The sequence below is a fragment of the Aphelocoma coerulescens genome, chromosome 3 (assembly GCF_041296385.1).
Source record: "Aphelocoma coerulescens isolate FSJ_1873_10779 chromosome 3, UR_Acoe_1.0, whole genome shotgun sequence".
NCBI lineage: Eukaryota > Metazoa > Chordata > Aves > Passeriformes > Corvidae > Aphelocoma > Aphelocoma coerulescens.
In genome coordinates, this window is record NC_091016.1 from 58,927,173 (window position 1) to 58,950,965 (window position 23,793).

At 37.1% G+C, this 23,793-nt stretch overlaps 1 protein-coding gene across 8 annotated transcripts in view; it reads right to left on the minus strand.

Annotated features, from left to right (window-relative positions):
* The window catches only part of UTRN (utrophin), a 359,524-nt gene that overhangs the window by 60,299 nt on the left and 275,432 nt on the right, over nucleotides 1–23,793 (minus strand). For all 8 annotated transcript variants that reach the window (XM_069010451.1, XM_069010452.1, XM_069010449.1 and 5 more), the window contains 5 exons: nucleotides 19,429–19,697; nucleotides 17,157–17,303; nucleotides 15,705–15,783; nucleotides 11,018–11,078; nucleotides 814–875 (listed from right to left, as the gene is read on the minus strand). In XM_069010451.1, the coding sequence (XP_068866552.1) occupies nucleotides 814–875; nucleotides 11,018–11,078; nucleotides 15,705–15,783; nucleotides 17,157–17,303; nucleotides 19,429–19,697 (618 nt within the window). The remainder of the gene's footprint in view (nucleotides 1–813; nucleotides 876–11,017; nucleotides 11,079–15,704; nucleotides 15,784–17,156; nucleotides 17,304–19,428; nucleotides 19,698–23,793) is intronic.

The following is a 23,793-nucleotide window of genomic DNA, read 5'->3' on the forward strand; positions in this document are numbered from 1 at the left end:
TTAGGGAAAGCCTCCTGATTCTGACAGTCCAGGACCTTAAAGAGAGTGGCCCTGCAGAAATGCTGACACTATCTTGACACATGGAATACACATACATACAGGAGAGTTTCACATACATATAATGGACTGGTATGTAGTTTCCAGACAATTACTCAAATACAGTAAGTTTCGCAAATAATTTATAACTCCATCAGGTAACAGGAAACACAGGGCAGCAAATGTCACATTAACAGAAAAAAGTGGTTTAAGCTATAATTTATATGCCATGACTTTGTAAACCGGGCTTTACAGTCACATAGCTGTAAACTCTGGTTTAGAAATGGATTGGTACAGTAACATTTTTTCCTCACTTAACAGCATTTTTACCCTTCCTCTCCTTAGAATGGGAGATTTCACAGTAAATGTTGATGCTATCAGGGCATGTTGAACTAGTTGAACAGTTCATAATACAGTTTATCTTTTACTGAGAAGGTAGCTGCTCTAATTATTATCAAAATTAGTTCCTTGCAGACCAGCACCCTGGTTTAAACATGCCGAGAGCCTGTATGACTGGACAATTCCTTGTGAAGTTAAAAGAAAAAAAAAGGTACTGCATTAAAGCATACAGTCAGAGCATATGGTTCAGAATTAATATTACCAAAAGACAATACACGGCATGACCAAGGCAGTAGGTTTTGGGCAAGGTGTGTCTCGTCACAAAGTGGGAAATGCTGTTATACTCAGTTCATGGGAACTCAAGCAGCTTTCATGGGAACTCAAATGAAGCTTTTACTCATGGAATAAAAATCACAATGTTTTCATGAATGTACTCACCTAAGGACTGGAAGAGATCAGTCATTTTTGGATGATCCCAACAAGTTGTCTGTGTCTCATGACTACAAAGGAACAAAGTAATCAAAGTTTCAGGAAATACACATATGCACTTCCAACGAATAAAATCTTAAAGATATTCTGATTTTCTGCATTTAAGTGCAAGAAATCCCTCAGCTCTAATTAAAATACATGATCTGTACCACCCAGATCCTTGATTTTATAATCACAAAGTTAGTCAGACAATAGCTGATCCCTATGTAACAACATTTACTTTTGATTCTAAGTGTTATGGTAACAGCTGGACTCTGACCCTGCAGCTAAGAGGTACACTAATAAGGTAAAATAAAAAATTTCCTGTGCTGTAAAACAATAAATACAGTTGTAAAAACAATTTTAAAAGTATTGAGATTTTATTTCAATCTTCCTTGCATATCTGAGCACACGTATCAGAACACAGAGAATGACTTTAAGCTTTACCTGTAACATTTATTTAACATGTAACATGATCTTTTAGGTTGGAAAGGACCTTCAAGAACATGGAGTCCAGTGGGAACCCTGACCACTGTTCACACAACCAATCCATAAATATGTTGATTTAGGGGGTGTGCTCTACACTGCTGTTCACAGAACAGAGATTCAATAGGCTGCATCCCTTAACCTACCATTTAGTGTTGCTGTTTCAGTTTATCAAGGTTTCAACCAGGCAGCCATAGAGGTCAAAACATGTGCTATGTCAGGTCCACTGAAATCTCCAATTCCCTTCTACAAGCCACCCTTTATTTGTATTTATCAATATTAACTGCTGTAATGATTGCACATTATCTCACAAAGTATTTACATTTGAATTAGATTTGCAAGGTAATTAATCAGAGAAGTCTTGTTAAAAGGATCATAGGATTCCCCTTAAAAGTTAATGAAAATGAAATTATGCTATGCTAGCACATTTAACAGTAACGACCAGAGAACACTAAGTATTTCACCTTTGTTTCAACTTAAAAACTGTAAAAGTACCTATTTTTTTTTTCCAACATAGATGGATACTTGGTTATAAATAATGACTGTAAATGCCACTTTGGCATTAAATGTAGTGAACTGTATCATCATTTGCTATATATAAATGGCTGTACCTCAGTAGGTGCACAGTAATTTATCATCATTGTTTATTTTTTAATTGAGAAACCAACCGAGAATAAACCCTTTTATGCTAGGTAGTACAAAAAATTGGATAGAAAGTCCTTGCTCTGACAAACTGCAGAGAGAGGACACGCACCATAAGGGAAGGCAAGCTCCTAACAAAGTAAGTGCTGAGGACCCTTTGGTGTATGCATCAGCCTCAAACATACACCACTGGAAAGTGCATGATCTCTGTACATGGGACATGATCCTCATTTTACAGTCCATACACCAGGATAACCCTTCAAGCTTTGAGTCTAGTCTAGGTACACAGAGACAGCCTCTCCCCATCATCATGCTTCATACTCCGCCATGGATCTCATTTGTCTATCTGGCACCATCACAACTTTGTAGGGTGTTTTTCATGGAAGTTCATAGGCAAAATATGTACTTCCTATTAATAGAGTAGGTACAAATCTTCTTTTCCCTCTTTGTGATTACTCCCTAGTAGCTGACTGAAAGGAAGAAGCAGCGCTGCACATGACTATATTTAAATAAGAGAGCTATATACAATAATCAAAACAACTTCCATCAGACCTTGGTTGAATCCAAAATACCACAGTAAACTCTCCTCAATTCAGAAGAAAACACTAAAATACATGTTTATATCAAAACACATTTTGCTGAATAGAAGCTTTTATTTGGTTTCATTTTGATATCATTGTCGCATGAATTGCATTCACATTTCAAATTTCCAATAAGGTGGTCGAGGCTCTGGTAATGCTGAACACCAAAGCTAATGCACACCAGTAAATCAGTGGGTTTGCACTTTTTAGAAAGAATTCTAAAACATCACTATTCTTATCCTTATCCAGAAAAGTGATTTCAAAACCAAGTAGCTTAACAATAATTTTCCTGGAAAAGGCACACCAACAAATCATCATGGAGCCATCAACAAGATAGACTATATCTAGATTTTATGCTTTCCCATGGTAAAGGCAGGTGACTGTCCAGCATTTTCACCCTGGTGTCAAAAGACTACAGTATATTGGAAAAAGAATATGTACAGCCTCAGTAAATAGGAAGAGAAAATACAATATAGTGGTTCATACTGCTCAGCTTATTTAATAATCTCAAAGCTACTCCTGAAGTTGCCAAATGTCTGCACTATCATGTTAAGAGGATGCCACAAATATCATGCTGCTCATTTAGAATTGTTGACTAAACCTATCACAACTGCCCACAGAAATGGATACAACATGTGATCAGTTTAATAAAGCTTGTTTTAAGGACGCTGCTTTAACTCAACTTCCCTAAGAAGCCACCTCCAAAAGTCATGCCCCAAAACAAAATAAACCCCAAAACAAGTGATTTTACCGTCAGGATCATAGGCAAAAAGGATTTCTTAGGATATTCTGAGAAAAACAAAGCCTTAATTAAAACACCGTCAAACTTCTATGTTAAAAATAAAGGTAGGTGGCAGTACTGTGAGAGAAGCTGTACATACATGTATACATAGAAATACACTTCCTTCTACTTTAAATGCTGAAATATTAATGCAAACACTGCATGTAAACTACATGCAATTTAGCTAAGTCCTGTTAACTGCCTTACAAACTATGATGTCAAAACTAGCTGTGATTATAGGGACTTTGTTGAATCGCAGCTTTTATTTCCCTATTTTCTGGCATTAGAAATATGGTTTCATGAACCAATATATTTCTGACTAGTGGAGGGCTGTAAGGATATTCCTGAGAGGTGCAGCAGGAGTGCAAAGGTTATTTAGCTAGGTCCAGAGACCTTTCCTTTTTTTTTTTTTTTTTTAATTATTTAAAAAAAATAGAAGAAAAAATAGTTAAGTCCTTGATTAGGATGTGGGTATAGTTAACTGCAATTTAGATTCCAGCTTCTAAGTAATTTATAAACCCATATGCAATGCAGAAGAGCTGATTTTACTAATCAAACTTTATCCCTTTAATCAAGTTTCCAAGAATTAAGAACAAACAACGGTTTCATTACTGAAATTGCATACTTTAAATACAGAGTTTCACTACAGTTGTAGCTAAAATCACTTTAATAGTGACAACATGCCATACCAAAAAAACCCCACTTTTTAAAGATTTTGTGTTTACTTTACAGGAAGCAGAAAAAGTGAATGAGATATCAAAAAGCTCTGTATCCTGCACTGTAATCCTGTTTCTCCATTTAGTGCAGTTTTCTCTTTACAGAAAAACACAAAACATGAAATTTATGCCTAATAAAATAATGACCATAAAATGTTTTTATGTTTCTATTTTATTTGCAAAATTAATAAATTTGTGCCAGATTGCATAAAGCCCAATGAGTTTTTAAAACTTATCACTCAGTTTCTTTCTATTGCACACAGAATTTGAGAACATGACAAAGGAGGCCAAGTGAACATCATCTGGTGAAACTGAAAAAAGGTGAGAGAGAATCCCTTCCATAATTACCTTGAAGTCAGTACTACCTGACAGCTGCTAAGTGACTACAGAGGGTGAACATGACTGTGCCAGCCTAATCCCAAAACACCTAGCAAGAAACCATTGGTAACAGCCAAGCAATTCTGTATGAGGATCCCACAGAGAAGAGGAATGGGCTCAGTGAATGAATCACCAGCTCAAGAGTCTGTTCAGGTCACGTGAGGCAGCAGCTTCACTGTCACGGGCAGTGCTGCTACCACCACTAAATATATTCCATGGGTAGGTTTCATTTAGGCACCAAAGCCAGACTACTCTGGACAGAGCCATGGAAAAAAACTCCATGAATGTAATTTTAATAAGAACTGTAAAAAAATCATCTCACTGAACCGAAAAAATTCAAAACAAGCACTTAACCAAGAGCAGAGAAACCTGCAGAGTCTTCCCTCTCTGTTACAACTACCATGGCACTTCTGTCCCAGGTCACAGTGATGATTGTGACAAGGAGCACCTTCTCTTGCAAGTACCCTGCTAATGTCAAGAACTACTCATAGAGTGAGGTGATTATTAACTTTGATTGAAGGTGAACAATTGGACTCATTATTCATTTCGCTTGTAGATGGCACAAAAAAAAAAAATTTCAAGGTGTACTGGAGCCCCGGTTACTAGATTTCATTCTGTTCAGTGGGTGGCATAAGGAGGGATTCCTGCTATTACAGAAGTGAGCTCCTCTACAGGGCAGTAACCCAAGTGGCAAGAACATATTACATCTTTCCTCGTGATTTAGTCAGGGAAGGATTAAAAGCATTTCACTGAGAAGCAGGGCTTTTTTTGTTACCGTCAAAAGAATGAGTTATTCAGAGCAAGAGTCTCCTAAATCTCTTCTGCCAAACTTATGGACCCAATATGAGCCACACAGCAAAACATGCATCCATGAATATATTACCTGACAAAGCAGTGTAATTCAAAAAGTCTAAATGCATTTGTGTAAATTCCACTAACTAAAATACATGATAACCATCAAATACTCCAAACTACAAACCCCCAACATGTTAATGAAGTGCTCTAAAGCATAGACAAACATTTGCCCTTACAATCTGTTTCTTAGCCATTATGTTTGCTGGCATCTTTCTAATTATAATTGGCAAAAATAATCCATTTTAAAAACACTTCCCAATTGTAAATAAAAAGCTAAGAAAGAGTTACCATGTAATTTAGTTTATGCTCTTTAGAAATGAAAGAACAGTCCTGTTGAAATGAAGGAATTGAGTTCTACATCTCCAGGTGTTTCAAGATGCCCATGGAGTTGTGAAAAAAAAATCCATTTGTTCTATTTCAGCTTTTTTGTACAAGAAAGAAAACTAGAGACAGATTTGTGGGTCTTTTTTATCATTTCTTATCATGGACAAGGCCTCTGTTGATAATCACAGGCGAACAACACAAGAAACAGCACTCTGGCATGATATTAAGTACCTTTCTGTTCCTGTAGTCATCTGCACAAAATATTACCCAAAATCAGAATCTTTACTGATCACTAATGAATTGACAGCACTCAGAACTCTGACTTTGCTACCCTAGCCAAATTTTGAATGGCATAACATCCCCACTTTATGTCATGGTGTTTTATCTAGATACTGCCTATTTTCTTCTTCTTTTTTTTTTTTTTTTAGCCCATTAGAAAATACTGTTTTGTGGTGAAAAGAGCTGGCATAACGCATCACAAGGGAATTGAACCTTAGAGATTGCTGGAACAATTTATATGCAGATATTTTGAAATCACTTCAGAGAAATGTGCTACTGCATTTCTTTAATTGAAAACAAAGACTAGCACAGGAACTGGTAATTGAAGAAACTCTCAAACCCTCAAACCTGTATTACCTCCTCTGCAAATTAGATTTTGTTTTCCCTTCTAAGGGAAACACCTAATACTTACAAGAATGAGATTATGGATATAATTAGAATAAGAAAAAAATTTTTTTTCCTCTGTTCCATTAGTTCTCTCCCTCACACAGGCATAAACCAAACATCAGGAAAGACTTTCTGAGGAGTCTTAAAAAAATGGAGATGCAGAAAACATTTTATTCCAGTCTCCCACAAAGCTGAACACGATATAGGAGGTGATAAAATAGGATTTCTAAGACGCTGGTGATGCCAGCCACTTTGCAGGATTACAGAAAAGTAACCAGGGCAACTATGGCATTTGATATCGATCAGTTTAATGGTTGCAACAAGAAATTGCTCTCCCTATGTAATGTCCTGCATGAGATTAAACTCACTGTGACCTCTTCTGTATTACCCTTTTGTTTCTTCTGCACAACACAAATATTTAATAATTTATGGCATTGAAAGGTACATGGCTGAAGAACACTTAAATTATACTTAAAAGAAAAACAGTGAGAAATGCTAGGGAAAATATGCTTTCTGCACATTCATCATGTTTCCCTCATGGATACTTAATGATCATAGTGTGTCATTTATTATTCTGTTTCTCTTTAGAATATTTTTATTTAAATGCTATGTAATAAAGGCTTTATTTCTTTCATTTACTGTTATGGAGGCCAAGGATGTCTTATATGGTTATAAACAAACAACAACAGAGATTTTTCCCTATTGAATCACAAACCTTTACAAACCAACCTATGAAAAACGTATTCAATAGCAAGTTTGCCAAACCTTTTGTCCAAACCTCACACTCTTATTACCTAAAGTGCACTGATAAATACTGTACCTTCTGTGTTGTATTCCCCTCCATATGCTCATTAGTTCAATTTAAAAAGTATGAAAGACTATGGGGTTTTTTTGTCGCAGTCCCAGGATTTTACAGATTATGGTTTTCATTGAATTTTACTGTGACAGGAAGACACAGACTACAAAAATATAAAATATTCTATAATTGGCATTAATAAAAAATATCAACAGGACGCAAAAAGGATTAAATAAAATCACATCAACAGAGGCAGCAACATTTCACAAATCTGACTTAGACAGTAACAGTAAGATAATTCAAGAGAAGAAAAGTGACAGGGTAAATCATGTGTATAAGTTCAGTTCTATCAAATATCCACCACAGCCCAGGAGACACACACCTTGATAAACCTGGGCCGAAATCCTTCTTCCAGCTAAGCAGGGTAGTTGATCCTTTCCAAAATGCTCCAAGCCAGACTGCCTCTGTCTGAACTTATAGGGCAGAGGAGGCTGTACCCTGGCTTTTTGATCTTTCCTGTGCTTCATTACCTGATTAAATACAATCCCAGAAAGGGCAGATGTGCCAAATGTTAGCAAATGGGGTGGGTGGAGAGAACCAACTGGACTCCAAAGTCACCACACTAAGACCTTGCACTGAGCCACTTCTCTCTACTCATGTAAACACAAGCTACCTCTGGTGTCAGGAACCAAACAAAGTGCTTTTTATCTGAAAATACAGACATCTTGCATCATTTTGACATTCTCCTTACAGATTAAGTGCTACCTTAAGTACTTTCTCCTGCCTTCTTAGGTGCAGTTCCCCAATTTTTTTTAAACTACCTTCTGTGTGCAATAAAGTTACAGTGTGCAGTTGGTTCTTTCTCTTATTTTTCCCAAATACTCATCTTAACAGAGGTACAACATCATCATCTGCAGCTATGTCACTTTCTGAATATTTTACATTCAAGGACACTTACAAAAAGCTATCAAAATGAAGTAAAGGTATGAATTCATGGTTATCTAAAAAAAGGTGTTCTTATTCAGAATTTAAGTAACCTGATTTCAATTAGCATTTATGTTTCAGAATTAATTTAAAAACTTCTCATTTTTCAGTCACCAATCATTGGATTATACTTTTATTATTCGTGTTCTGCTATACCATAAAATGAACAACTGGTATCTTAAATCTTCCCTCTGAACATAGAAATCTTCCTGCAAATACAGTCAGTTGCTCTCAAATGATAAAGGTTTTGAGACTTATTGCAACTGTTCCTTCTAATCATGCTGTTTTTATATCAAAGGCAACTCATTGAAAGACGTTAGTATAATTTAAAAAAAAAAGAAAATTAAGTCAGTTTCTCCCTCTTTCCTAGCTTTTCTTTCTATATAAAAACCACCATTAAATCTTATTGACTGTTCTCTTGAATTGTCTTACTCATGTAATCATTCCAAACAAGCAAGTTTTTCTTGTCAGTATTGTTTTTCTCTCTTCTTTATACTGTGTTTGAAATTAAGTAACAGACAAAGATTTAAAAGGGTATTTAAAGCCAAGGGTACTCTCCAGCCTGATCATAACAAAGCAAATGAAGTTCAGAACCAGCTATTTCCTGCTTTATCTTCCACAATTCTCTGATTTATCTAGATGCTGCTGAAAACAATGAAGTTTAGATCAGTAAGAAATAAAAAATCTAGGAAACTGCCAAGGTCAGTCTGCTTTCCAGACTGTGAAGCTTCTGAAATCCTCAAGCTTTTTAAAATAAATAAATCCTACCAGTTACATGTACCATCATTCTTTTTCAAGACACAAGAATCAAGACATTGCTTCAGCAGCATATATCATGTTGAAAGTAGGGTAAGATTACTGGAAAAGTCTTATTTGAGATGCAGTAGTTAATTCTGTTGACTTCATTAAAGCCATCCTGAAAGTAAAACAGTGGTCTCTGATACTATAAAGACCTCAACCCTCAAAGAACTTGCCCTACACTTCTGCCCCCTTATTAAACTTTCTGTGCAAGACCACTAAAAACAATTTCTAAGAGATGCTGGGGTTTGTTTCTGAGCCCCAACTGGCTTCATTCCACAGTCTAGCTCTAGGGCTGCCAACACACTACTATGAGAGCAAAGCCACTGTACCAGGGGATGCTTTACCACCAACTGTTGAAAGACTGCACCTACTGCACACACTGGAAAGACTTTCTTCTGAACCAGCAATGAAAAAAATGAAAAAAAAAAAAAAAAAAAAAAAAAAAGATTTCTCAAAAACTGAACTTTGGCTGAGGTAGGGTAAGAGAGATCCTCAGAAACTTAGAAGAATGCATTAGATAAGAAAAACAAAGATATGCATATAAAATATTCAAGTTTAAAATCTTTGCCTTGCTCAGCACAGATCAGAAGGTGTATCTTAGCTTTCTCCACCTGTTCCTAACCCTGAATGTACTGGTGAGCTCCACAGAACACTCTGAGGCCCACTCAAGCCCCCAGATCCAGCTATCGACTCTGATAAGGTAGAACAGGAACATGAATCTTTCAACATCCACTAAGGACATAACCACAAGAAAAAATGACAGGTTTAGGGTAGCTTTCCTCTTGCTTTCTGAAGTTTGCCACTTAGGCATTTTCCTTGAATTACTGCTGCAAGTATGATCATTTTAACAGCACTTCTGCCTGAGTCTGAGCAGTGAGCGCACCTCCACATCCAACTTCCGCCCTCTCCTCTTCCACCTGGGAGGGAGGCAGGAACCTCTTCTCCAGCGCGTCACAGTTCTCACTGCCCCTTGCAAAACTTCTGAGCAGAAGCACAAATGCTTTTATAGAGAATTCAAGGATGTTCAAAGTAGGTTTTTGCTTTTTCTGCTTACCTACTCAGACCCTTTAAAGAAATTAATCTTCATATGACAGTTTAAAAACAACTGTCACATCTCAAGAATGCTAACAGCTTTGATAGACATAGATTTATTGCTACCTGCTTTTCAAAGCTCTCAAGTACTTGTAAATTGTTTGAAGCACAAAATGTGGCTCACAGAGTTACGAGCAACACGCAATAGTTAAAAAATCCTCACATTCTTTTAAAATGAACTATCTTCAGGTCCAATTCATAGTCATCTACAGACTTAAAACCCCCCCTCTTTCCTTAAACCAAACTGGTAACATTTTAACACAGATTTCCTTCAGCCTAAAATGAACTACTCTGGGTCTCACTTATACACGGTACCTTCTTAAAATTCCATTTACCTCTCTGGCAAAGACCTATCTTCCTCTCAAAGCTGCAATCTTTGACCTTAAAAGTACTGGTAAACAAAATAAACTTTGGTAGAGTATGAAAAGCAAAGTTAGGGATTGCTCTGAGTAGAACATCTTGAGATCTTTACAGCTCTGTAACTTAGGTATTCCCTATTATTTTAGAAATAAGTATCTTAATCATTCCTTTTGGTAATCAAGGTATTTGTAAAATTTACCTTAATATCAAGCACTATAAAAACTTCCATCAAGTAAAGAAGATGACAAAAGGACAGACAAGGCATGTCTATTGCCAAAAGAATTTTGCACAAAATAATGAATGGGCTCAATAGATATTAGTCACCACTGTTCTGCTCTAGGTTAAAAACTTTGTAATTTTAAATACATTATTTATTCAGGTTTTATTCCCTCTATAGTTTATACTCTGAGCCACACACATAAGAACAAGTTCAGTTTGAACACTGACAATGTATTACACTGGAGTGGCTCTGCTGTTTCTTATCTGAGCGAGGTTTTTAATCAGGGTTTGTCATTTACTTCTTTTTACATATGTCTAAGTTATACAGCATGCAAAGCAATAAACATGATTTTATAGTATAGGCAGTGTAACTCTACATAGAGAAACTCTTGATATCATTTCTAGCAACTACTTAGTATCTATGTTTTTCTGCTAAGTTATGGTGATAGGACCCTCTGTTATGCTTAAGAAAAAAGAATCAAGGCAAACTTACTTGATATAATAGGGCACTTTGTTATGTGAAACAGATCTCTGCCATGGAAACTGTACTGAGGCTGAGGAAATAAAGAGAAGGTTGTTATTAGAAAGCACCTGTCATATTAAGAAATCTAACTATCTTTTATTTATTTTACAATTAATATGGTTATAATAAATTAAATGGAAACAATTAAAATTTCCCAGGCTATTTTCAGTAATTAGAAAAGCAGCAGAAGAAAATTATGGCAATCTGTCAAGATGATTACAGACATCTATTTGATGCAATGCTGGAAATAAAACAAATGTGATTACTCTACTTCAAAGAAGGATGATAAATTCTGAGCAAGCAAGCTACCCATTTACGGAAACTGCAGACACTTGTTTTCCTACCTCTGTAGGATTATTATCAGTTTATGCTTTTAAAATAAATGATTCCACCACTATAAATAATGTTCTACAACAGAACAAGAAGAAGAAATATCAACCTTATTTTTATTAGTTACAACCCTTACTTCCTATTTGCAACTCAAATCAATATTAGCACTGTATGGCCAAGAAAAAATGAATTAATCTGTAATCTTTGCAGAATTTATGCAAATCAGGTATCATCCACAATATCAGGAAGCCTTCTGTACACTGAGTCAAAAAAGGCATGAAGTCATGCATGACACTACAACTCTGCTGATCTAAACATCCCAGGGGATAAAAGGTAAAAAGTGTTCAGACCAACAGGACTGCTGGTGCTCAATTTAAAAATAGCTATTAACTGAAAAACCATAGGTACACATATCAGAAATTACCAGACTAGTGCCTGGGTAATTAGAGTTTTAGCATTGAAAAAACTCTTTGCACTAGATTCTCTGCAGAAGCAAGATTGAAAGAACAGGTAGGACTAAGCAATCATCACAATGAGCTGAATTCACATTGCACACATTTGTCAGTGCTTCCAACACAGAGTGCCTGCTCTTGGGTCCTGATGCCCCTGTTTGGAACCTTGGAAAAATGAGGCACTGCTTTGATCCACACTGGATCTCAAGTAATTAAACTCTTGATTAATGTAATTTTCTGCAAGCATGGCCCACTTTAGGATCCATCCCTCTGGAAAACAAAAAAATCCACTCAAAAGTAACTCTCTCCCCTTAAGACCTCTCAAAACTGCAGTGAAGGCTTACAGGCTGTGTAAGCCCCATAGGCTGCTGCAGCTACAGACAAAGGTGGGTCTTGCTCTGCTACCAGCTGGCTGTTCCCCTAGGGGTTTCATGGCTATGATCACTTCCTAAAGCACACAAAATTTTGTGGTTTATAATTAAAGAAATATTCATGTACTGAAAGACAGATTAACTGGGAAGAATATTTTGGAAAATACAGGAATAAAGTAAACCACATTCTTTACTGGAAAAAAATAGAGAAAATTCCATCTTTATTTGAAGAAGAAAATAGCAATTGCAATAAAGAGGTAGGTAAAGAAAAAACATAGTAAAGGCTAAATGCTCAAATAGACACCTAAAAAATAATCCTTAAGCCTTCATAAATCTGAAAAAGAAAAGGTAAAATCAACCAAATAGGTGAAGGTGGCCATCAGCTTTGAAGTTTCATTCTCTAGTGCTGGAATTTGATACCTATGGTGGCTCCTGTTCTAGTACATTAATTATATCAGCTAAGTAAGAATTTGCTTAAATACAATTTATTTGCTATGACAGATATAGATATTCTGCACTGACATAAAAATGAACTAAACTATGTAATCAATTAAATTACTAATGATTATGGAACAAGTAATGTTCTATTTATTTGGGAACAACTTTTGTAAAACATTGCCAGCTCTCTGCTGTATGGAAGTCTGGAAAATGAGATTACCTTTTTTTTTAAAAAATCACTGATAAAAACTGAACATAGTAGTTATCAATTTGGCATTCACTAGCAGGCCTGCAGATATTGGTATGGCTTTGAGCAGGCCACTGGAGACATAAGCTGTTTGTTAGGGAACATGTGGAGTCGGTGCTCTGTGGATGTTCATGGATTCATCTTAGAAAGCATACAAGAAACATAACAGAGATCATCAGTGGATCATCAGCCTTGGAAAAGAACTTAATTATAGAAAAAAGAAGTTACTATTTCTAAAGGCAGGAGACAGCAAAAGCAACCCTTTTGCAAAAATAATGGATTGTAAGGATTGTTCACCTTTATCTGTTTTAGGGATGTGTACTGGAAAAGTGCTTACCTTCCATCTCAAAAGCACTGAAAAGCAAATCAACCAAATTCTGCCTCCCAAAGAAGGGAGGGGGAAAATAGCTCAGCAAAAAGAGCAATCAGAGATTGCAGTGGCCTACTAATACAGCTTTACCTCAGACTCATAATGCAGAACATTGTATGAAGGGCTAATACATTGTTTGGTGGTCTTCAAAAATATTTTGAAGCTCTTTAATTGTGATGGTCTGCATGAATCCATGCAGTTGGTGCTCCAAGAAGTCAAGCAGTAGTATCAAATGCTGCACTGTGTCTTTTTAGTAATGAAACACTTCTAGCCACTGCAGAGATGAAATCGCTGGACTAACAGGGCTGGAACCAGGGTGCTCAATAATCTCATCTATGCTCCCTTTCCCATGAAAGGTTAGACTACATGATCTTTTGAGGTCAGTCCCTTTCAAAGAGGGCTATTCTATCATTCTATGAATCTGATGAACAGGCAGAAATAAGGTGTCTTGCTAGCAAAAATTCCTGATTAAATGACAACTGGGATCTAGTCAGTTGAAAATGGTGTGATGGCAAGTTATGGTTCCTTGTTAGTATTTGAAGGAAGAGTAACATGTAGGTGAGGTAAATTGAAAATAGCTGCTCTCAGATAAGCACAGAAAAAAACCTGTCCTCTAAGACAGAAGTGCATCTTTGGAAATGGAGATTTGCACAAGACATGCATATATAAATCAATCTCAGTTTTAGGAGTTTGAGATTGTTTTATTCAGACTACTACTCTACTTGTTCCTCACAGTTAGAAGTCACTTATTGCTGCTAAAAAGGTTTGAAAATTTTGATTTAGAATACACAGTCTTTCAACCTTTCAGGATAAAGTCCTCAACTTTCCAGATTTAATATTTTTTTTATTATTATTTTACTTTTGAAGTTACTGTTCCTGACTTACATTTTACAGACATTACATAAAGCTGTAGGTATAAGTTCTTTAACTCTGTCTAAAGCTCTAAAAAAGGTTTGGGTTGGTTTTTTTTTTTTTTGGTTTGTTTTATTTTGTTGGGCTTTTTTTTAAAGAAGCTTTAGTTGTACTTGGTGTGGGGAAATAGGTTTTTTTTAACAAAGGGTTTAAATGGATGACTACACATTATTTGTTTTTCCAAAACTGTGTTACTTAGCTGTAATTCTTTGTGGTATCTACCAACATGCATCCTGGAAAATTTCCCTCTTTTACTTTGGTATGTAACATAAACTGAATGTCTCTTTAAGCCTGAAGGATATTCCCTAAACACGGCTGAGGAATGCTGATAAGGCACTGCAATAGTCTCTGTGGACATAATTCTATAAATGTTTTAACCAGCAACAAAACCAGTTCACCACTCAGACTTATGCTTGTGGTGTTTTATTGTGGCATGCCGTAAACCAACTCAAGGAAATGATCCAGGCCAAGACAAACAAAACCAGCCAACCTTTCCTGGCAAGCTTTACATGTGGACTCTTCCACTGATTCTCTTATTCTCAACTAGAATAAGAGAGCTAGAGTCTGAGAAACTTCTTCTACATTGTTTCCTAACCTGTTTTATTTACAGACTAGACTGACTAGTCTCTTGAACAGTTCATCTGGCATTCTTCAGCAGTGCCAAAGGTAGCACTCTATCTATAGTCTTTTTAATAAATTATTACATAGGTAATTTTTTTTTACCACATATTTATTTAGTGGTTTAAATTATATTAGCAGTTTAGCTATACAGTGACATACACTACTCCAGAATCTCTGGGAAAGAGCTGCTCATTTTTATGTTGACTTCTCAACTTCTGCAATAATGTTATCTTTATTATAGAAGCTCTTAGTCAAAAACTGGAGAGGTGACTGAGTTAAAATTCTGTCTCATTAGCTCTGATGATGGTAGGTAGGTTGTAACATCAGGAAACCAACATGGACCTTGATACCACAACCTATCTATGTATAACAACTATATCAAAGCTGCCCTCTTAGTATATGTGAGATTAGAGGCTTATACTTTTAAATGTTTATTTAAAACATGCAAGGATAGGTCCTGAGGAAGTGATGTATGCTTGCTTTTCCCAGACCTTTACTTGAAGTGCCAGCAATGTATGACATGAAGTCTTTTATTAAAAAAAAAAATCCAGGCAGCTCTTCCTTTGTGCCACCCTAGCAAGTGTGGAAGCAAAGGAAATGGAAGAAAGAGCTGGCAACAGATGAAAAGATGTGGTCATGAACATCCAAAGATTCTGGAACAGTCACTAGTCAGGCATTGCAGCAGAGGACAAAGAATAAAGCAATGAGGGCACAACCATCTCAGAAAGATAGAGTGGGAAGCACAGTAGTCACAAAGTCAGTGAAGTTATGATGAAACACCCCTACAAAAACAAGGAGGTAGATAATATCATGGAAGAGGAACTTCCCCAACCATTGGGAAACCTGGAGTAAAGATCAGTCAGTGTTTGAGAAAGCTATCATATATTACATGTATCTATTAATTCAAAGAACTTACTGGAAAGAAAATGCTGTGATGCAGGTCCAAAATCTCGGTGTGCCTCCTGTAACTGTTTAAGGCGATCCTCTACAGACACCTACACATAAACACACACATACTCAAAATCTACATTGCGTGTACTTTGCAACACTAGGGTCATGAGAAGAAAATCTCTTGTTTACAGTCCTTTTAGTGAAATCAATTTGTTTGTGTGTCACAGCAATTATTTGGCATCCACCTATTTAAGGCTACATTTTTTTCTTGTATCTGCTTAATGAGAATCATGTTCGTATCTTGCAGTCTTCTTGTGTGAGAACTGTAGATCAATAATGAACAACAGTAGTTTCATGGTGACTATAGCCAACTGCTGAAGTTCCTGACCTTCTCCCAACCCTTCTGTTGTCCAAATTCCCATAGTCAGCAGGTCTCAGCCTGATTGCATTGATCTCACAGCTGTCTTTTCAGCACAGAACCATTTTGGAAGATACTGCTTCACTGGCTGACATGATGCCCCTCAGTTTAATTTAAACTGCTGTAGCACACCCAGCAGTACTTTGGTTGCTTGGGTAACCGAATTTGAGAGGACGAATACGACACCTCACCCCTCAAAAAAATCCACAAACAAAACAAGAGGAAAAATCCCACTACCAAACAATATTAGGAAAGAAAATGTCTGACACAATAACAGCTTTGCCTCTCAGGAGTGACTCATTAAAGACTACTGGCCCAGAAACTGGTGCCCAGGTTTTGAAAATTCATTCCCACCACCCTCACTGGAGATAAGTATTTCCTACAAAAACAAACACAAAAAAGAGAGAAAATTCAGAATTTGATAAATGAACTTTTAACTGATGTAAGAAACTTCACTAAATCATTCACTGTGAAACTATGTATGAGTTTCAGCTGTAATCAGGCACACTGATTTACCTTTCTTAGACTATTTAAGCACAATAATCGTAACTAAGCAATATGAATCTCTCTCAGCATATCCTCTTCTGCTTTTTATGCTACATTGCTATGGCTTTTATCTAGTTATAGCTCTACTAATACTTAAGTCACTTTAAGTGACATTTCCTACAGAAACTGAACATTGAAAGCCAAAATAAAACAGCTTTCACACAATCTGGAAACTCAACAGAAATATTTACAACAGTTTTTGGTGACACAGATTTATGCAGTAAAATCTACTGATACAAGACATACAAAAAACCATGCAGCAATAGTGCCCACTATTCCCCAGTGTTTAATGCAGTTTCCTGTGTGAATACACTGCTGAAAGAGATTGAAAGGAAAAGCTTTTGGCCAAGCTACAGAAGAAAAGACAGCTCCTTTTGTTGCATTGGTACTAACAGAATAACACCTTAGTGACAGAAGTAATGAACAAATGGTAACAAGGCATCTTTTAAGAAAACAGAAGAGAGTGAGAAATATCCCTCCCCACACACCTACTGCACATATGCAGAAGAATACCTGTAAAAGTTTCCACCGCATGTTAAGATCATCCAGCTGACGAGACATCTTTAAAGATGGATAAAGGTCAAGCGGAGACAGCTGGCTGGACAAATCATTCACTGTTTTAACTTTTAAGTTGATGGGAGCAATTTCTTCTCTAAAAGCCTAAAAGGGTAAGAAACATACACTGATGTTCAATCTGCATCTGAGCAGCACAGAAGCCACTGTAAGCTCCACATGGTGCTGACCTGCCCAGTGTGGCAGCTTGTGCTGAATAACTGCACACAAGTCAGTCCCAGGCAAAGAAAAGTTCACTCACTTCAATATTCTATTGTATCACTTATATCCACCTTCAGGGAAAAACAGTATGAAACTTACTGAAATGCCCATAAGCAAAGTGCACCCCTAAACCAATTAAATGTATTATTTTTTGTGGTGCCGTATGGCTTTAAAGCTTTTCTTTGCAAAAAGAAATACACAATGCTGTATTAGGAGCTTTAGCAGCATACAGCCTGCCAAGTGTTCTAAAGAAAAAATGTGTTCAGCAGCTATAGTTTCCAAGTATTAAGCAGCTGACAAAAATTCAATTTAAAAACTATTATTGAACTAGCAAAGCATGAAGGAATGTATCTTCTAAGGAAAAGGAGTACAATGTTTTACCTGATTAGAACCAGAGAGTAAAGCTATTACAATGACTAAAAAGAAGTAAAGGTTTATTGAATCAAATCAAACTAAATACAGTATTAAGACAAAAACGATGCAAGTTTTAGTTACAGTTAAAAAGATGCATCAAATGTCGTTCTTGCTGTGAGCAGTTAAGTGTTCAATCCTATAAACAGCTTGATTAAACATGGTGAAAAAAGCCCAAAACAACTGTAAAGAAAGTATCTTCTTTGGACAATTCAATTATTTACCTCCCTTCAAAAATCACTCTCATCAGGCCAAGGAAAAGAAGGAACATACTGTCAAGAAAGAAACACTGAGCTTCTGGACAGCCAGTAGGCCCCTATTACTTCAGCAGATGTTACAGTTTTTCCACAGCAATGAAAATCTGAAAGACTTTGCTTTAGTCTACAGAAAAAGCCATTAAGATATGACAAATCACTTAGCATGAGAACAAGGAGCTATTCAACATTAGCATCTTATTTCTTGCTTTAGTATCTATATTAAAATACAAGAGAGGCAGGACGAGATTCATTACTCTTCTCAAATCAACAGCAGTCTGGATATTAACTCGGCTTTGACTGCCTTTGTTTTAAAGATTTCAGTTCCATTAACCTTGAAAGTAACAACATAATTTGGAGAATGAGAATGCTTACACTGTTATATACCAAATAAGGTAGCCCTTTGAATTCACAGACCCTGCATACATAGAGAGAATATCTACAGAAACCTGGTTGCAGCCCACGGACTTTCATTCTTCTAACACCAGCATCCTATGCTGAAGACATGGATGGTTAGGTACACGACCCCCCTTCTAATGCTTTGCTGTTTTGGGTAAATTCAGCACTTACTACTAAGCTTCTGCTTCACAAACACAGCTTTTCAGTTTTTAAACTTAAGAATGAATATGGCAATCTCCTCTACCCACATGTGCATACCCACACATTCTCCTGGAATCCATGATATTCACTGCACTGTACTGTTTCCAGTCAGCTTTTCTGGCCAATGCTAATTATCAGAGGATATTCCTTCTTGTGGAGCTCTGCATTACTAGGTCTCTACCCAATCCATGAAGTTAAGCAGGGGACAACTATTACTCATCATGAGCAGCCATGCCTTGGGATGCTGAGCCCTGCATGGGTGGCCTGGAACCCAGGCAGCAAGAACTAGTTTCCCCACAAGAACATTATAGAGTAGAATGTGTTCTTCAGTTTGAAATAATCCTGATGAGAAGCCAGGCTAAAGTAAAAGCAAATACAAATATTCACTCATACAAACAAAAATAGACAGTAGACGTGTTCAGTTTGTGGAAGTTAAGGAAGAGAAATTAAAACTATGTATATATTTCTGTATGATTGAAAATGCTATAAATGTTTTCCTGACAAGAAGGTTATATACATGATGGCCAAACAGATCTATGTGCGTATGCAATCCCAGCCAACACTGTGAATATGTCCCAGCACTGGACTTAATTTGAGACCTCAGATACCATCTTTAAAGACTTTACACCGCACATGAGAATTTCAGCATAAGAGTATATAAATATCTAATATGACTAGAGGGACTAGAATAGAGAGGTCTGACACACACACACAGGCTAAACATTTTCCAGGAGTTCCACACTTACTGTAGTTTTCTCAATGTGATCTGGTAATGAATCTATGAGCAAGTCTCCTACAGGTTTCCAGCCATTCCTCACATTTTCAGCCTCCTTCAAATCAGCATCAAGGTCATCCATGGCACACTGAAGGTCTTTCAGTTTTTCTAATGCTTTGTCCACTTGCTTCTGCCAGATACTGGCACTGGCATTTAGGTTCTCCCATTTCTCTTTTACCTCTGATGACTGCTTACGCATAGCTTTGGCAATCTTCATGGCTTTCTCCTCAGCGGTCAATTCTGCAGAGGGAAAGAAAGTTATGCTGTTTATTTCTTATTTTTGCCTAGTTAAACAGACAGTGCTCCTGAAATACACACTCAAGCCAGTCAGTAAGTCCAGCGTCAACTGGTAACTTATTTCAGCAGGTACAAGGTAGAAGAAAGTCCACCTTGCCATAACTGAAATAAACCTCAAGCACTCCTGCTGACAACATAAAGCTTGATCAGAAGACAGGAAACTATTCCTGACTTCCATATATTATGACACTCACAAAGTAAAAGCAGCTTACTGCCGATTTTTTACTTTTGGAGGCACAGGGAAAGGATACATACGATCTTTCTTCCTTCCTGGAAACTTCAATAGGTAATCTTTGGACCATTTCACATAAAAAGAGCAAGGACATTGCTTTGTTCCTGGATCTCTTACCACCACCTTTCACTCTGGCACCAGGACGTCTCTTCATATTCAGTAGCAAAACCCAAGTCATACTGAGTTCCACACAGGGTGTGGTTCTGTAGCACTACATTGGTTTTTCTGTGTTAACACCAAAGTCCTAAAAGGCTGGTTTAAATAGCTTTTCCAAACCTACAAATGTTCTGTGAAGCTATTGACTGAAAAAGAATCAAGCTTACGGTGCACTATTTCTCACAAATTTCAGGCTTATGTGTCACAACCCAGCAACCACGGAAATCCCATTCAAGTCAGCAAAGACAAGCTGCCACTGGTCTTTGCAATAAGAAAAGCTAAGGTAGGGACACACACAACCTCAGAATGTGGTCACACAGGAGATGATACTGATTATTTCAGTAAATTGCTTATATTGAAATCCCTAGTCCCTGCTGAGTCTGCACGACATCAGGCAGAATTCAACACCAGCCCTCTTTGACAACAAGAACTGACAACCAGTCGGTGGCTTCTCTCACCTCCACAATACATGATTCCTGCATACCAGTCATGTAGTTTTATCCATAAGAAAACATGATGCTTCCTCTGCACCTTCAGTTTGAGACTGAGAAAGACCCAGACAGCCAGAAAGCTAAAAAGAAAACCCTAAAACATCTCCAGCAGGTCTTGCTGTCTACTGCCCAGAGAGTCCTTGCTGAAAAAAAACTCATGAGGCGCTTCCTTCATCAGGGAAGAGTTGCTTCAGTAATGATAAACAAACACAGCCAGTCTCAGAGTATTCCCCTTCTACATAAAAGCAAGCAGAGGAAACTATATAATGCAAAGACCAGAGAACAAAAGAAGGAGCAGAGACGTGACACGCACTGAAACTAAGTCAACTGGCCTTCTATTCAGTTCTATATAAAAGCCCTGGAAAAGCTTTATAACAGTACTCTTGTGATTAAAATTCAAGTGTTGCCTATGAATAAATCATACACAATCATGAAAAGATGAAAGTACCATTTTTTTCAGAAGTCAGAGGAGACATACAATCTTCCACTTACTGATAAACTGTCTTTAAAATCATTGTAACTGTCTAAGCTTGGAGTAGCTAATGTGGTGAAGGAGGGTGAGAGGGCAACACACCAAAAATGGTGTGGGAGGAAAGCTTTTTCTTTACAAAGGCCAGATGAATGACAAAGTAAATGCACAGTTATGGTTGCAAAAGTTACCCTACTATGCCTCTTGTATGCAACTGTTGTCCCACAGCACACAACAAGGAAAAGCATATTGCAAGTAATTAATACAAAATAAAACATTAGAATGTATTCCAGTTTGTTGTTGAGAATCCACTTTTTTCCAGATAAAAAAGTAAGATGGAGTTGCTTGGATCACAACCAGATTTTCTGCCCACCAATTCCACATATTTATCCTGATTTTTCTTTTAAAGTTTTTTTCAAATCTTGTTAGCCCATATTACTCTTGGTATATGCTTGACTACGTATATCCAAAGAGTATTCAACAGCACAATCCAGATGCCATCTGGGAAAAACCAAAACCAAAACCAACCAACCAAAAATCAACCCACAATGAAATTATAATTTGCATTATAATTGTAGATGTAGGGAGGAGAGAGTGCTGCCCAAAAGCACAAGAACCTTGCTGGGAAGTGGTTATGTAGGAGAGACAGAAAACGAGGAATGAGGAACAGTAACCAGAGTAAGGCAAGCAATCAATAAGAGCCAACAGCATCAAGGGAAGGGAGGCACACATCCAGCCTGTGGGTTGTGGTGCATGCTTTGACCTCAAAACAGAGAGCCATTTGAAGAAAGAGTGCAGCTGAATGGTACAAAAGACATTGTGAGCTTACCAAAATATTCCAGTGACTTGCTGGGTGTCAAAAGCTATCGTGTGAGAGCACTGCCTGTGTGTACTCTGCCTGCAAAAGCAGAGGTTATACCCAGGCTTAGGGACACCACAGTGGCAAGAAGGTAGTGCAGAAGAGAAACTTGGAATGAAACGGCCGTGGAAAAAACCTGCAATGCTTAATCAGATGCAAAGAGATATGAACTATATATGTAGCTCTGAGATAGAGAGATGTGGCAGTAACCTACAATTTGCAATACTGACACACCAGAATAAAGATGAAGATCAAAGCTATGCTGTGATAAATTGCACCTTGTCTCTCGATTTACAGCATTTCACAGTAGAATAAACTGCATCATAGTAAAACACAATTTTGGAATGATCTTTACCCCAAGTTTCGCAAAGAAAATATTTCTTTATTTCTTTTGAACAGAAATAAAGCTTAAGCTCTCAGCAAAACTCTTTCAGAAGAGAAAATTCTTTTACACAGAAAAGAAGAGCTACAAATTACTTATGTATAGACATCAAAGAAGTTGTTACCATAAGTAATTTTGGAATTATTCACCTTTGAGAATAATATTATTAAGTAATGAATGGGAATTCACTACAGTCCAGTGACAAAGGGGCTGTGAACAATCTAGAAGTCAAGCTGCACCTAAGGAGCAAAGTTTAGCATCACAGGTTCTCTCACAGGTTGAGGTATCCTATGATACAGCTATAAGTTGTGGACAACCAGACCTCAGGAGTAAAAGTTGCAAGACTATAAATGAGGACCAAAGGGAGCACCTAGACGTGGAATACTTTACATAAGGCAATACTGAGCTTCATTGAAAGGGGACAGAAAATTGCAGACCTATTGGAGGAAGCCTCCTCTCTGGTATCTTGAACATGTGAATACAGGGGACACTATACCCAGAAACTGGACTAAGTAGAAGTTACAGATATGCAAAGCTGCAGTCTACCATTTTGATCCAACATAATGCAGTTGCATCATCCTTTATCTGTTGTCAGAGCCAAAACTACCAACTCTGCATAGAAGAGCAGAATGCTGCAAGGCCTGGGCAGTTCTAAGCTAGATTATTAGCCAGTTAAAAAGATCAACCGCTTGACAAAGAACACACAGAAAGCTTTTTAGTAAGAGCTGAAAATCTTGCAAAACTCTTTGGCTTAAAGGTACCCACCCAGCAGATCCAATGAGTGCTTCTTGCTCTAATAGAGGCACTAAGAAGAAAAGGGGCTGTAGCAATAAATGGATTGGATGTAGCACTTGGGGATAGGTTCAGGGGTGGTTATGGTGGTGCTGGGTTAACAGGTGGACTAGATGATCTTGAAAGTCTCTTCCAAGCTTGATGATTCTGGTATTAGAAGAGGGGAACAACAGCCTGACTTTATTTGTCTGGCCAGCTAAAACAAGGCAGCTTTACTCACAAAAGAACTAGTCACTTATTTGGGGATGGGAAAAAGATTCCAGAATGACTGGGCTGATACAAATATCCCAACAGAACTGAAACCCAAAACATCTTTTAAGACCATTTATCAAATAAGTGTTATTGTGCAAGGATATCTACCACATATTGTATTTGAAAAATATTCATTCATTGCCAGCCTGTTTTATTTCACAAAAGCCTTTGAAGTGCTTGCAAACTTGCACTAAAAAGACATTTACTAGGGAAATAGAGCAAAACACGTGCTTTTATGAGCTATAAAACCATTCGGCATACATTCATTTAAGAGAAATACATCTTGTATAACTTAATGTTTTCCATCATGAAAGTCCAACTTATTAAAGAGCAACACGTTACTTCTTTTCAAGCAGAGATTTCATTCTTCAAGATACTGGTTGCACAGCATAGAATTGTAAATCTC